Source organism: Salmo salar, chromosome ssa09 (genome assembly GCF_905237065.1).
Source record: "Salmo salar chromosome ssa09, Ssal_v3.1, whole genome shotgun sequence".
Lineage (NCBI taxonomy): Eukaryota > Metazoa > Chordata > Actinopteri > Salmoniformes > Salmonidae > Salmo > Salmo salar.
In genome coordinates this window covers 154,389,854-154,406,374 of record NC_059450.1, presented here as the reverse complement: position 1 = coordinate 154,406,374, position 16,521 = coordinate 154,389,854, and the positions used below count along the sequence as shown (strand labels likewise).

The 16,521-nt window shown below is 47.3% G+C and overlaps 1 protein-coding gene across 1 annotated transcript in view; it reads right to left on the bottom strand.

Moving 5' to 3' along the window:
• Positions 1–16,521, bottom strand: part of LOC106613312 (SH2B adapter protein 2) — a 55,224-nt gene that overhangs the window by 13,687 nt on the left and 25,016 nt on the right. Inside the window, exon 3 of the mRNA XM_045724857.1 lies at positions 11,247–12,207. Within this exon, the coding sequence (XP_045580813.1) occupies positions 11,247–12,176 (930 nt within the window). The 5' untranslated portion in view covers positions 12,177–12,207. The remainder of the gene's footprint in view (positions 1–11,246; positions 12,208–16,521) is intronic.

The following is a 16,521-nucleotide window of genomic DNA, read 5'->3' as shown; positions in this document are numbered from 1 at the left end:
GCTGTCCTGAGTCCTCCACTCATCTCCCTGTACGACTGACTGGCTGTCCTGAGTCCTCCACTCCACTCATCTCCCTGTACGACTGACTAGCTGTCCTGAGTCCTCCACTCCACTCATCTCCCTGTACGACTGACTAGCTGTCCTGAGTCCTCCACTCCACTCATCTCCCTGTACGACTGACTAGCTGTCCTGAGTCCTCCACTCATCTCCCTGTACGACTGACTGGCTGTCCTGAGTCCTCCACTCCACTCATCTCCCTGTACGACTGACTAGCTGTCCTGAGTCCTCCACTCCACTCATCTCCCTGTACGACTGACTAGCTGTCCTGAGTCCTCCACTCCACTCATCTCCCTGTACGACTGACTAGCTGTCCTGAGTCCTCCACTCCACTCATCTCCCTGTACGACTGACTAGCTGTCCTGAGTCCTCCACTCATCTCCCTGTACGACTGACTGGCTGTCCTGAGTCCTCCACTCCACTCATCTCCCTGTACGACTGACTAGCTGTCCTGGAGTCCTCCACTCCACTCATCTCCCTGTACGACTGACTAGCTGTCCTGAGTCCTCCACTCCGCTCATCTCCCTGTACGACTGACTAGCTGTCCTGAGTCCTCCACTCCGCTCATCTCCCTGTACGACTGACTAGCTGTCCTGAGTCCTCCACTCCGCTCATCTCCCTGTACGACTGACTAGCTGTCCTGAGTCCTCCACTCCGCTCATCTCCCTGTACGACTGACTAGCTGTCCTGAGTCCTCCACTCAGTTCATCTCCCTGTACGACTGACTAGCTGTCCTGAGTCCTCCACCCATCTCCCTGTACGACTGACTGGCTGTCCTGAGTCCTCCACTCCACTCATCTCCCTGTACGACTGACTAGCTGTCCTGAGTCCTCCACTCCACTCATCTCCCTGTACGACTGACTAGCTGTCCTGAGTCCTCCACTCCACTCATCTCCCTGTACGACTGACTAGCTGTCCTGAGTCCTCCACTCCACTCATCTCCCTGTATGACTGACTAGCTGTCCTGAGTCCTCCACTCCACTCATCTCCCTGTACGACTGACTAGCTGTCCTGAGTCCTCCACTCCGCTCAGCTCATCTTTGGGGGAAGAATATCAAATGTCACTTCCTGTATCTAAAGGGATATTTCCTGTTCCTCTTGCCCCACTCAGATCACATAACATCCTTGGCAACAGTCAAGAAGACCCTGGCCCCATTCAAAAACTGTACCTGAAAAATGGTTTCACTAATTTCATCTGACATGACTGGATTGATAAAAGCACTATGGAGTAGAGGTCGGCCGATTATGATTTTTCAACGCCGATACCGATACCGATTATTGGAGGGGCAAAAATGCCGCTGCCGATTAATCGGCCGATTAAATTTTCCCCCAAAAATCTATTTGTAATAATGACAATTACAACAATACTGAATGAACACTTATTTTAACTTAATATAATACATAAATAAAATCAATTTAGCCTCAAATAAATAATGAAATGTGTTCAATTTGGTTTAAATAATGCAAAAACAAAGTGTTGGAGAAGAAAGTAAAAGTGCAATATGTTCCATGTAAGAAAGCTAACGTTTAAGTTCCTTGCTCAGAACATGAGAACATATGAAAGCTGGTGGTTCCTTTTAACATGAGTCTTCAATATTCCCAGGTAAGAAGTTTTAGGTTGTAGTTATTATAGGAATTATAGGACTATTTCTCTCTATACAATTTGTATTTCATATACCTTTGACTATTGGATGTTCTTATAGGCACTTTAGTATTGCCAGTGTAACAGAATAGCTTCCGTCCCTCTCCTCGCTCCTACCTGGGCTCGAACCAGGAACACATCGACAACAGCCACCCTCGAAGCAGCATTACCCATGTAGAGCAAGGGGAACAACTACTCCAAGTCTCAGAGCGAGTGACGATTGAAACGCTATTAGCGTGCACCCGCTAACTAGCTAACCATTTCACATCGGTTACACCAGCCTCATCTTGGGAGTTGACAGGCTTGAAGTCATAAACAGCGCAATGCATTGCGAAGGGCTGCTGGCAAAATGCACGAAAGTGCTGTTTTGAATGAATGCTTACGAGCCTGCTGGTGCCTACCACCGCTCAGTCAGACTACTCTATCAAATCATAGACTTAATTATAACATAATAACACACAGAAACACGAGCCTTAGGTCATTAATATGGTTGAATCCGGAAACTATCATTTCGAAAACAAAACGTTTATTCTTTCAGTGAAATACGGAACCGTTCCGTATTTTATCTAACGGGTGGCAACCATAAGCCAAAATATTCCTGTTACATTACACAACCTTCAATGTTATGTCATAATTACGTAAAATTCTGGCAAATTAGTTCGCAACGAGCCAGGTGGCCCAAACTGTTGCATATACCCTGACTCTGCGTGCAATGAACGGAAGAGAAGTGACACAATTTCACCTGGTTAATATTGCCTGCTAACCTGGATTTCTTTTAGCTAAATATGCAGGTTTAAAAATATATACTTCTGTGTATTGATTTTAAGAAAGGCATTGATGTTTATGGTTAGCTACAGTTGTGCAACGATTGTGCTTTTTTTCCGCAAATGCGCTTTTGTTAAATCATCCCCCGTTTGGCGAAGTTGGCTGTCTTTGTTAGGAAGAAATAGTCTTCACAGTTCGCAACGAGCCAGGCGGCCCAAACTGCTGCATATACCCTGACTCTGTTGCAGAGGTGACACATTTTCCCTAGTTAAAATAAATTCATGTTAGCAGGCAATATTAACTAAATATGCAGGTTTAAAAATATATACTTGTGTATTGATTTTAAGAAAGACATTGATGTTTATGGTTAGGTACAAGTTGGAGCAACGACAGTCCTTTTTCGCGAATGCGCACCGCATCGATTATATGCAACGCAGGACACGTTAGATAAACTAGTAATATCATCAACCATGTGTAGTTAACTAGTGATTATGATTGATTGATTGATTGTTTTTTATAAGATAAGTTTAATGCTAGCTAGCAACTTACCTTGGCTTCTTACTGCATTCGCGTAACAGGCAGGCTCCTCGTGGAGTGCAATGTAAAGCAGGCGGTTAGAGCGTTGGACTAGTTAAACGTAAGGTTGAAAGATTGAATCCCCAAGCTGACAAGGTAAAAATCTGTCGTTCTGCCCCTGAACAAGGCAGTTAACCCACCGTTCCTAGGCCGTTATTGAAAATAAGAATGTGTTCTTAACTGACTTGCCTAGTTAAAAAATATTTCTAAAAGAAATATTTTTTTTAAATCCCCCCCCCCAAAAATCGGCAAATCGATGGCCAAAAATACTGATTACCGATTGTTATGAATCCTTGAAATCGGCCCTAATTAATCGGCCATTCCGATTAATCGGTCGACCTCTACTATGGAGCAGACTTAGCTCACCCCACTACCTCTATGGGATAAGTCAACATCTTCAAAGAGGAGAGAAGGAAGCATTTTAACTGCTGTTATACAGTGTACTGTGTGGTTAGAGGTTAGAGGCAGGTAGCCTAGTGGTTAGAGTAGTGGCAGGTAGCTTAGTGGTTAGAGGCAGGTAACCTAGTGGTTAGAGGAGCGGCAGGTAGCCTAGTGGTTAGAGGAGCGGCAGGTAGCCTAGTGGTTAGAGGGGCGGCAGGTAGTCTAGTGGTTAGAGTAGTGGCAGGTAGCTTAGTGGTTAGAGGCAGGTAACCTAGTGGTTAGAGGAGCGGCAGGTAGCCTAGTGGTTAGAGGAGCGGCAGGTAGCCTAGTGGTTAGAGTAGTGGCAGGTAGCTTAGTGGTTAGAGGCAGGTAGCCTAGTGGTTAGAGTAGTGGCAGGTAGCCTAGTGGTTAGAGTAGTGGCAGGTAGCTTAGTGGTTAGAGGCAGGTAGCCTAGTGGTTAGAGGAGCGGCAGGTAGCCTAGTGGTTAGAGGAGCGGCAGGTAACCTAGTGGTTAGAGGGGCGGCAGGTAGTCTAGTGGTTAGAGGGGCGGCAGGTAGTCTAGTGGTTAGAGGGGCGGCAGGTAGCTTAGTGGTTAGAGGGAGGTAACCTAGTGGTTAGAGGGGAGGCAGGTAGCCTAGTGGTTAGAGGGGCGGCAGGTAGCCTAGTGGTTAGAGGGGCGGCAGGTAGCCTAGTGGTTAGAGGGGCGGCAGGTAGCCTAGTGGTTAGAGGGGCGGCAGGTAGCCTAGTGGTTAGAGGAGGAGGCAGGTAGCCTAGTGGTTAGAGGGGCGGCAGGTAGCCTAGTGGTTAGAGGGGCGGCAGGTAGCCTAGTGGTTAGAGGGGAGGCAGGTAGCCTAGTGGTTAGAGCGTTGGGCCAGTAACTGAAATGTTGCTAGATCGAATCCCCGAGTTGACAAGGTAAAAATCTGTCGTTCTGCTCCTGAACAAGGCAGTTAACCCACTGTTCCTAGGCCGTCATTGTAAATAAGAATTTGTTCTTAACTTGACTTGCCTAGTTAAAATAATGTTTTATTTAATTTCTTTGTAAAAATAAAACAGGCCCTGATAAACGTAGTGAAGCAGTCTCTGCTGAGACATGTACGTATTTTAGGGAACAACATGATCATTATTCAGTGGACCTGGATCACAACAACAAGTTACAGTCAGTTTCAGGATTGGCACGGCAACTTCTACTTAATAGCAACAAAAATGTGTTTGGAGAAAACAGACAGTTCCAGAAGATGTGAAACAACCCATCGTGTCATCGTATTCCATATCCTCATTTCTCTTCCGAAAGTAATTCCTCAGATTCACAATAACGATCCAGAATATCAAATTTCAAATCAAATTTATTTTTATATAGCCCTTCGTACATCAGCTGATATTCTCAAAGTGCTGTACAGAAACCCAGCCTAAAACCCCAAACAGCAAGCAAAGCATGTGAAAGAAGCACGGTGGCTAGGAAAAACTCCCCTAGGAAAAACTCCCTAGAAAGGCCAAAAACCTAGGAAGAAACCTAGAGAGGAACCAGGCTATGAGGGGTGGCCAGTCCTCTTCTGGCTGTGCAGGGTGGATATTAAAACAGAACATGGTCAAAATGTTAAAATGTTAAAATGTTCATAAATGACCAGCATGGTCAAATAATAATAATCATAGTAGTTGTCGAGGGTGCAACAAGCACGTCCGGTGAACAGGTCAGGGTTCCATAGCCGCAGGCAGAACAGTTGAAACTGGAGCAGCAGCACGGCCAGGTGGACTGGGGACAGCAAGGAGTCATCATACCAGGTAGTCCTGAGGCATGGTCCTAGGGCTCAGGTCCTCCGAGAGAAAGACAGAAAGAGAGAAAGAGAGAATTAGAGAGAGCATATTTAAATACACACAGGACACCGGATAGGACAAGAGAAATACTCCAGATGTAACAGACTGACCCTAGCCCCCGACACATAAACTACTGCAGCATAAATACTGGAGGCTGAGACAGGAGGGATCAGAAGACACTGTGGCCCCATCCGATGATACCCCGGACAGGGCCAAACAGGCAGGATATAACCCCACCCACTTTGCCAAAGCACAGCCCCCACACCACTAGAGGGATGTCTCCAACCACCAACTTACCGTCCTAAGACAAGGCCGAGTATAGCCCACAACGATCTCCGCCATGGCACAACCCAAGGGGGGGGCGCCAACCCAGACAGGAAGACCACGTCAGTGACTCAACCCACTCAAGTGACGCACCCCTCCCATGGACGGCATGGAAGAACACCAGTAAAGACTTAAAGGTTGAGACTGAGTCTGCGTCTCTCACATTGGTAGGCAGACCATTCCATAAAAATGGAGCTCTATAGGAGAAAGCCCTACCTCCAGCCGTTTGCTTAGAAATTCTAGGGACAATTAGGAGGCCTGCGTCTTGTGACCGTAGCGTACGTGTAGGTATGTACGGCAGGACCAAATCGGAAAGATAGGTAGGAGCAAGCCCATGTAATGCTTTGTAGGTTAGCAGTAAAACCTTGAAATCAGCCCTTGCCTTAACAGGAAGCCAGTGTAGGGAGGCTAACACTGGAGTAATATGATCAAATTTTTTGGTTCTAGTCAGGATTCTAGCAGCCGTATTTAGCACTAACTGAAGTTTATTTAGTGCTTTATCCGGTAGCCGGAAAGTAGAGCATTGCAGTAGTCCAGCCTAGAAGTAACAAAAGCATGGATTAATTTTTCTGCGTCATTTTTGGACAGAAAATTTCTGATTTTTGCAATGTTACGTAGATGGAAAAAAGCTGTCCTTGAAACAGTCTTGATATGTTCTTCAAAAGAGAGATCAGGGTCCAGAGTAACGCCGAGGTCCTTCACAGTTTTATTTGAGACGACTGTACAACCATCCAGATTAATTGTCAGATTCAACAGAAGATCTCTTTGTTTCTTGGGACCTAGAACAAGCATCTCTGTTTTGTCCGAGTTTAAAAGTAGAAAGTTTGCAGCCATCCACTTCTTTATGTCTGAAACACAGGCTTCTAGCGAGGGCAATTTTGGGGCTTCACCATGTTTCATTGAAATGTACAGCTGTGTGTCGTCTGCATAGCAGTGAAATTTAACATTATGTTTTCGAATGACATCCCCAAGAGGTAAAATATATAGTGAAAACAATAGTGGTCCTAAAACGGAACCTTGAGGAACACCGAAATTTACAATTGATTTGTCAGAGGACAAACCATTCACAGAGACAAACTGATATCTTTCCGACAGATAAGATCTAAACCAGGCCAGAACTTGTCCATGTAGACCAATTTGGGTTTCCAATCTCTCCAAAAGAATGTGGTGATCGATGGTATCAAAAGCGGCACTAAGATCTAGGAGCACGAGGACAGATGCAGAGCCTCGGTCTGACGTCATTAAAAGGTCATTTACCACCTTCACAAGTGCAGTCTCAGTGCTATGATGGGGTCTAAAACCAGACTGAAGCGTTTCGTATACATTGTTTGTCTTCAGGAAGGCAGTCAGTTGCTGTGCAACAGCTTTTTCTAAAATTTTGGAGAGGAATGGAAGATTCGATATAGGCCGATAGTTTTTTATAATTTCTGGATCAAGATTCGGCTTTTTCAAGAGAGGCTTTATTACTGCCACTTTTAGTGAGCTTGGTACACATCCGGTGGATAGAGAGCCGTTTATTATGTTCAACATAGGAGGGCCAAGCACAGGAAGCAGCTCTTTCAGTAGTTTAGTTGGAATAGGGTCCAGTATGCAGCTTGAGGGTTTGGAGGCCATGATTATTTTCATCATTGCGTCAAGAGATATAGTACTAAAACACTTTAGTATCTCCCTTGATCCTAGGTCCTGGCAGAGTTGTGCAGACTCAGGACAATGGAGCTTTGGAGGAATACCCAGATTTAAAGAGGAGTCTGTAATTTGCTTTCTAATGATCATGATCTTTTCCTCAAAGAAGTTCATAAATTTATTACTGCTGAAGTGAAAGCCATCCTCCATTTGCGAAGGCTGCTTTTTAGTTAGCTTTGCGACAGTATCAAAAAGAAATTTCGGATTGTTCTTATTTTCCTCAATTAAGTTGGAAAAATAGGATGATCGAGCAGCAGTAAGGGCTCTTCGATACTGCACGGTACTGTCTTTCCAAGCTAGTCGGAAGACTTCCAGTTTGGTGTGGCGCCATTTCCGTTCCAATTTTCTGGAAGCTTGCTTCAGAGCTCGTGTATTTTCTGTATACCAGGGAGCTAGTTTCTTATGACAGATGTTTTTAGTTTTTAGGGGTGCAACTGCATCTAGGGTATTGCGCAAGGTTAAATTGAGTTCCTCGGTTAGGTGGTTAACTGATTTTTGTCCTCTGACGTCCTTGGGTAGGCAGAGGCAGTCTGGAAGGGCATCAAGGAATCTTTGGGTTGTCTGAGAATTTATAGCACGACTTTTAATGCTCCTTGGTTGGGGTCTGAGCAGATTATTTGTTGCAATTGCAAACGTAATAAAATGGTGGTCCGATAGTCCAGGATTATGAGGAAAACATTTAGATCCACAACATTTATTCCATGGGACAAAACTAGGTCCAGAGTATGACTGTGGCAGTGAGTAGGTCCAGAGACATGTTGGACAAAACCCACTGAGTCGATGATGGCTCCGAAAGCCTTTTGGAGTGGGTCTGTGGACTTTTCCATGTGAATGTTAAAGTCACCAAAAATTAGAATATTATCTGCTATGACTACAAGATCCGATAGGAATTCAGGGAACTCAGTGAGGAACACTGCATATGGCCCAGGAGGCCTATAAACAGTAGCTATAAAAAGTGAGTGAGTAGGCTGCATAGATTTCATGACTAGAAGCTCAAAAGACGAAAACGTCATTGTTGTTTTTTTTTGTAAATTGAAATTTGCTATCGTAAATGTTAGCAACACCTCCGCCTTTGCCGGATGCACGGGGGTATGGTCACTAATGTAACCTGGGGTGAGGCCTCATTTAACACAGTAAATTCATCAGGCTTAAGCCATGTTTCAGTCAGGCCAATCACATCAAGATTATTATCAGTGATTAGTTCATTGACTATAACTGCCTTGGAAGTGAGGGATCTAACATTAAGTAACCCAATTTTGAGATGTGAGGTATCACAATCTCTTTCAATAATGGCAGGAATGGAGGAGGTCTTTATACTAGTGAGATTGCTAAAGCGAACACCGCCATTTTTAATTTTGCCCAACCTAGATCGAGGCACAGACACGGTCTCAATGGGGGAAGCTGAGCTGACTACACTGACTGTGCTAGTGGCAGACTCCACTAAGCTGGCAGGCTGGCTAACAGCCTGCTGCCTGGCCTGCACCCTATTTCATTGTGGAGCTAGAGGAGTTAGAGCCCTGTCTATGTTCGTAGATAAGATGAGAGCACCCCTCCAGCTAGGATGGAGTCCGTCACTCCTCAACAGGCCAGGCTTGGTCCTGTTTGTGGGTGAGTCCCAGAAAGAGGGCCAATTATCTACAAATTCTATCTTTTGGGAGGGGCAGAAAACAGTTTTCAACCAGCGATTGAGTTGTGAGACTCTGCTGTAGAGCTCATCACTCCCCCTAACCGGGAGGGGGCCAGAGACAATTAATCGATGCCGACACATCTTTCTAGCTGATTTACACGCTGAAGCTATGTTGCGCTTGGTGACCTCTGACTGTTTCATCCTAACATCGTTGGTGCCGACGTGGATAACAATATCTCTATACTCTCTACACTCGCCAGTTTTAGCTTTAGCCAGCACCGTCTTTAGATTAGCCTTAACGTCGGTAGCCCTGCCCCCTGGTAAACAGTGTATGATCGCTGGATGATTAGTTTTAAGTCTAATACTGCGGGTAATGGAGTCGCCAATGACTAGGGTTTTCAATTTGTCAGAGCTAATGGTGGGAGCCGTCGGCGTCTCAGACCCCACAACGGGAGGAGTAGAGACCAGAGAAGTCTCGGCCTCCGACTCCGACTCGCTTAATGGGGAGAACCGGTTGAAAGTTTCTGTCGGCTGAATAAGCGACACCGGTTGAGCATTCCTACAGCGTTTCCCTCCAGAAGCCATGAGAAAGATGTCCGGCTGCGGGGACCGTGCGAGGGGGTTTATACTAACGTTACTATCTGTACTTACTGGTGGCACAGACGCTGTTTCATCCTTTCCTACACTGAAATTACCCTTGCCTAACGATCGCGTCTGAAGCTGGGCTTGCAGCACAGCTATCCTTGCCGTAAGGCGATCGTTCTCCTGTATATTATAAATACAACGACTGCAATTAGAAGGCATCATGTTAATGTTACTTAGCTTCGGCTGTTTGAAGTCCTGACGAACCATGTCCAGATAAAACCTCCGGGGATGAATGAAAAAAGTTGAGTGAGGAAAAAAGTTGAGTGAGGGAAAAAGTAAAAATATACGGTAATGAAAAAGTAAAAAACCGTCAGGTATCAAAGTAAGATCGGCAACAAAAACGCACAGCAGCGTAAACAAGTCTGCAAGTTGTGACCGGAGTGACCGGAGTATCCATACATAACTAATCCCTCTACGTCGGTGTCTCTTCTTCCTGGTTCTGGGGCCCCTAGCACTACACACCTGATTCGACTAATTAACTCATCATCGTCGAACCTTAGGAACTAAGTCTGAGTGGATTCGCTAATCGGCTGTGTAGTTGCTAGGGGCAAAAACTAAAATGTGCACCACTTTGGGTCCCCAGGACCAGGATGAAGAACCACTGCTCGGTTTCATATAGAATCTATCATCCATGGAAATCCCTCTACATGGCTACATCCCCTCATATCTCTCCCCATAAAGCCATGGAAATCCCTCTACATGGCTACATCCTCTCATATCTCTACCCATAAAGCCATGGAAATCCCTCTACATGGCTACATCCTCTCATATCTCTACCCATAAAGCCATGGAAATCCCTCTACATGGCTACATCCTCTCATATCTCTCCCCATAAAGCCATGGAAATCCCTCTACATGGCTACATCCCCTCATATCTCTCCCCATAAAGCCATGGAAATCCCTCTACATGGCTACATCCCCTCATATCTCTCCCCATAAAGCCATGGAAATCCCTCTACATGGCTACATCCCCTCATATCTCTACCCATAAAGCCATGGAAATCCCTCTACATGGCTACATCCCCTCATATCTCTACCCATAAAGCCATGGAAATCCCTCTACATGGCTACATCCCCTCATATCTCTACCCATAAAGCCATGGAAATCCCTCTACATGGCTACATCCTCTCATATCTCTCCCCATAAAGCCATGGAAATCCCTCTATATGGCCACATCCTCTCATATCTCTCCCCATAAAGCCATGGAAATCCCTCTACATGGCTACATCCTCTCATATCTCTCCCCATAAAGCCATGGAAATCCCTCTACATGGCTACATCCTCTCATATCTCTCCCCATGAAGCCATGTGTTCCTGGGTGGGTTTCCTCAGTCAGCTTCCTCCCAAGCTGCTTAATGTTTCCTTCAGGTCCTTAAGGTCCTTCAGAAAGCCCTCCATCCCTCTAGTTCTTCTACCCCCTCCCTCCCTCCCTCCCTCCCTCCCTCCCTCCCTCCCTCCCTCCCTCTCTCCCTCTCTCCCTCCCTCCACACCCACCTCCCGGCCCCATCTCTCCTTGGGGCCCTCTGGTATCAAGGAGAGAAAGTCAGTTGGACAGCTTTAGTCTTATTTAGTCACCTTAAGGTCAGAGCCAGTGATCATAGACATATACTCAGACTGTTTCATGTGTGTGTATGTGTGTGTGTGTGTGTTTACCTGTGTGTGTGTGTGTGTGTGTGTGTGTGTGTGTGTGTTTGTGTGTGTGTGTCCACGTCCATATACTGTAACTCTACCTTGGGTGGCACATAGAACTCCAACAGGAACTTGTTACCCCCTTCGTCCCTCCTGGTCTTCCTCAGCAGCAACCTACACTTCTGCCACTGAGGCACCCCTATACAGTTAGTATCATCAGCTACCATGTAACGCAGAGCCCCCTCTCTCTGGATCTCCAGCAGCTCAGCCTTGTGCCCCTGGGAACCCCTGTGAAGACGCAGTCTCTGGGACCATCTCTCCCCCCCTGGCTCCCCTCCTCCGTTGGCCCGTCTGACCCCTCCGGACCCTCCTACAGGGTCTGGTTCAGGGGAGGCGCGGCGGTGCCAGATCTCCTTCACCCCGTCCACCACACACAGACTCATGTTCCTCAGAGAGAATCCCTTCTTGAAGCGGGCCTTGGGGTGTCCCACTGACACGTCCTCTGAGCTGCGTGATTGGCCCAGAGCAGAGGGCTTGTGGGTGGGTTGAGGGGTGCGGGAGGTGGCCATAGCCATGGAGGAAGAACTTCCTCCTCCTATCCCTTCTATTCCTAAACCTCCACTGTCCATACTGTCCAGGGACTCGCTGGAGGCACCGGTGTCCTTGCGCCGCTGGTAGAGGTCGTTGTGTCCGTAGGGCAGAAGGCAGCCCTGGATGCCCAGGAAGGGAACAATGCTGTATTTGGGGGGAGCGTTGGAGCCGTCGTCCCCTGGCGAAAGCGAGGCCTGGTGGTCCCTGGCTTGTGTGACAGCAGCAGAGAAACACTCCAGGAAGTGTCTGGCGAAGTGCTGCGAGAAGCTGCTGTCGGCGCCCGGGGAGTCGTAGCACGGGTTCTCCGTTAGGAAGCGGCGAAACTTGTGGGCAAAGTCGGAGGCGGAGGAACGGGCATGGAGCTCGCAGAACTCTCTCCAGTCGGGCAGCGGGCATGAGGAGGAGAACTCCGGGCTGCCGGGCACCGCCGCTCCGTTCATCACTGGGCCATGCCAACCCGCCTTGGAGAGGCTGAGACAGATGACAGAAGGAAAGAAAGAGAGAGAGAGAGACATGTTAGAGAGAGTGTGGGGGTTCTTTCATCACCAAGCCCTGCCAACATACTGTGTGTGTGTGTGTGTGTGTGTGTGTGTGTGTGTGTGTGTGTGTGTGTGTGTGTGTGTGTGTGTGTGTGTGTGTGTGTGTGTGTCACCAATAGCAGGGAAAGAGACATTACAGTGAGAATGTGTGGCTCCTAGGATTTACAAAGACAGCGCCAACAGAATAACAGTCCCTGTGTGGGAAAGCGTGTCGTGTGAACAACAGAAGATGTGGGAATGAAACAAGACTTCTGAGGCTGGGAGATTGTGAGCGTGTTTGTCATTTCCCTAAATAGAGGCAACAGCCCTAGTTCTTTTCTCTCTGTGGAAGAACGGTCTCTCCACACAGCCCTGCTACACTGACATACATTATAATCCACTCGTGTAAAGTATTTAAGTAAAAATACTTTAAAGTACCATTTAAGTAGTTTCTTTGGGGTATCTGTACTTTTACTTTTACTTCACTACATTCCTAAAGAAAATAATGTACTTTTTACTCCTTGCATTTTCCCTGACAAACAAAAGTACTCGTTACATTTTGAACGCTAAGCAGAACAGGAAAATGGTCTAATTCACACTCTTATCAACACAACATCCCTGGTCGTCCCTTCTGCCTCTGATCTGGAGGACTCACTAAACAGAGAACATCCCTTGTCATCCCTACTGCCTCTGACCTGGAGGACTCACTAAACAGAGAACATCCCTGGTCATCCCTACTGCCTCTGATCTGGAGGACTCACTAAACAGAGAACATCCCTGGTCATCCCTACTGCCTCTGATCTGGAGGACTCACTAAACAGAGAACATCCCTGGTCGTCCCTTCTGCCTCTGATCTGGAGGACTCACTAAACAGAGAACATCCCTGGTCGTCCCTTCTGCCTCTGACCTGGAGGACTCACTAAACAGAGAACATCCCTGGTCGTCCCTACTGCCTCTGATCTGGAGGACTCACTAAACAGAGAACATCCCTGGTCGTCCCTACTGCCTCTGATCTGGAGGACTCACTAAACAGAGAACATCCCTGGTCGTCCCTACTGCCTCTGATCTGGAGGACTCACTAAACAGAGAACATCCCTGGTCATCCCTACTGCCTCTGATCTGGAGGACTCACTAAACAGAGCACATCCCTGGTCATCCCTACTGCCTCTGATCTGGAGGACTCACTAAACAGAGAACATCCCTGGTCATCCCTACTGTCTCTGATCTGGAGGACTCACTAAACAGAGAACATCCCTGGTCGTCCCTACTGCCTCTGATCTGGAGGACTCACTAAACAGAGAACATCCCTGGTCGTCCCTACTGCCTCTGATCTGGAGGACTCACTAAACAGAGAACATCCCTGGTCATCCCTACTGTCTCTGATCTGGAGGACTCACTAAACAGAGAACATCCCTGGTCGTCCCTACTGCCTCTGATCTGGAGGACTCACTAAACAGAGAACATCCCTGGTCGTCCCTACTGCCTCTGATCTGGAGGACTCACTAAACAGAGAACATCCCTGGTCGTCCCTACTGCCTCTGATCTGGAGGACTCACTAAACAGAGAACATCCCTGGTCGTCCCTACTGCCTCTGATCTGGAGGACTCACTAAACAGAGCACATCCCTGGTCATCCCTACTGCCTCTGATCTGGAGGACTCACTAAACAGTGAACATCCCTGGTCATCCCTACTGCCTCTGATCTGGAGGACTCACTAAACAGAGAACATCCCTGGTCATCCCTACTGCCTCTGATCTGGAGGACTCACTAAACAGAGAACATCCCTGGTCATCCCTACTGCCTCTGATCTGGTGGACACTAAACAGAGAACATCCCTGGTCGTCCCTACAGCCTCTGATCTGGAGGACTCACTAAACAGAGAACATCCCTGGTCATCCCTACTGCCTCTGATCTGGAGGACTCACTAAACAGAGAACATCCCTGGTCATCCCTACTGCCTCTGATCTGGAGGACTCACTAAACAGAGAACATCCCTGGTCATCCCCTGCCTCTGATCTGGAGGACTCACTAAACAGAGAACATCCCTGGTCGTCCCTACTGCCTCTGATCTGGAGGACTCACTAAACAGAGAACATCCCTGGTCATCCCTACTGCCTCTGATCTGGAGGACTCACTAAACAGAGAACATCCCTGGTCATCCCTACTGCCTCTGATCTGGAGGACTCACTAAACAGAGAACATCCCTGGTCGTCCCTACGGTCTCTGATCTGGAGGACTCACTAAACACACATTCTTCGTTTGTAAATTATGTTGGAATGATGGAGTGTGCTTCTGGCTGTCCGTAAATTAAAAAAAAAAGAAAATGGTGCTGTCTGTTTTGCTTAATATAAGGAATAAAAAAGTATTCATACTTTTACTTTTGATACTTAAGTATATTTTAGTAATTACTTTTACTTTTTATACTTCAGTATATTTAAAACCAAATACTTTTAGACTTTTACTCAAGTAGTATTTTACTGGTTGACTTTCACTTTTACTTGAGTCATTTTCTACTAAGGTATCTTTACTTTTACTGCAGTATGAGTTTTGGGTACTTTTTCCACCACTGTCACAATCACACGGCTCATACCAGCTGACATCATCTGTTGTAAAGAGGTCATTGACATGGACATGAATAAAGCCAGACGGAATCTGGAGAAAATTATTTCCTTTTAAATCATTTTTATCCTGCTGTGTTCATCGAATCCAAAATAAATCTGTATCTGTTCACGTTTTGTAGCAGTGTTTGGTTTGGAATTCTACAGATAGTATGACTTTAAGCACAGATAGATGTTTGTTCATCAGCTAAAAACAATCCAATTAAAAGAGGCATTTAGAAAGATATAAGAACTATCCGTTTGTCAGCTAGAAATCTATAATTCCATGAATGTTCCTCCTGAGTTCTACCCCCCCTATATCCTTTTACTGTAGGCAGCATGAGTTGTTATCGCTGTAACTCGGTGTGACAGTGGTCACCTTGTTCCTCCTCTCTTACTGAAGACACTCCTCTCCCTCTCTGATCCTTCCATCTCTCTCTGCCTCACTGGGACGATGACTCAGCCCTATCCCTCTCTCCCTCGCTCCCTCCTCCCTCAGCCCTATCCCTCCCTCCCTCAGCCCTATCCCCCTCCCTCCCTCCCTCCCTCCCTCAGCACTATCCCTCCCTCGCTCCCTCCCTCCATCAGCCCTATCCCTCCCTCCCCCCTCCGCCCTATCCCTCCCTCCCTCCCTCAGCCCCTATCCCTGTCTCCCTCCCTCCCTCCCTCCCTCAGCCCTATCCCTCTCTCCCTCCCTCCCTCCCTCCCTCCCTCCCTCCCTCCATCAGCCCTATCCCTCCCTCCCTCCCTCCCTCAGCCCTATCCCTCTCTCCCTCCCTCCCTCCCTCCATCAGCCCTATCCCTCTCTCCCTCCCTCCCTCAGCCCTATCCCTCCCTCCCTCCCTCAGCCATATCTCTCTCTCTCTGTGTGTCTCTCTCTCGCTCTCTCTGTGTCTCTCTCTCTCCCTCTCTCTCTGTGTCTCTCTCTCTCCCTCTCTCTCTGTGTCTCTCTCTCTCCCTCTCTCTCTGTGTCTCTCTCTCTCCCTCTCCCTCTGTCTCTGTCTCTCTGTCTCTGTGTCTCTCTGTGTGTCTCTCTCTCTCTGTCTCTCTCTCTCTCTCCCTCTCTGTGTCTCTCCCTGTCTGTGTCTCTCTCTCTCCCTCTCTGTGTCTCCCTCTCTCCCTCTCTGTGTCTCTCCCTCTCTGTGTCTCTCTCTCTCTGTGTCTCTCTGTCTCCCTCTGTCTCTCTGTCTCTGTGTCTCTCTCTCTCTCTCTCAGGTTAATGAGAAGGGTGTGCTTGAAATGATGCTCATAACTCTGTAATGTTGGGTTGTATCGGAGAGAGTCTCAGTCTTAAATCATTTTCCATACACAGTCTGTTCCTGTATTTAGTTTCCATGCTAGTGAGGGAGGAGACTCCACTCTCACATAGGTATGTGGTTGCAAAGGGCATCAGTGTCTTAACAGCGCGATTTACCAAGGCAGGATACTCTGAACGCAGCCCTATCCAGAAATCTGGCAGTGGCTTCTGAATAAATTCAATTTTCACAGAACCGCTTGTTGCAATTTCGATGAGGCTCTCTTGTTCAGATATCGGTAAGTGGACTGGAGGCAGGGCATGAAAGGGATAACGAATCCAGTTGTTTGTGTCATCCGTTTCGGGAAAGTATCTGCGTAATTGCGCACCCAGCTCACTCAGGTGCTTCGTTATATCACATTTGACATTGTCCGTA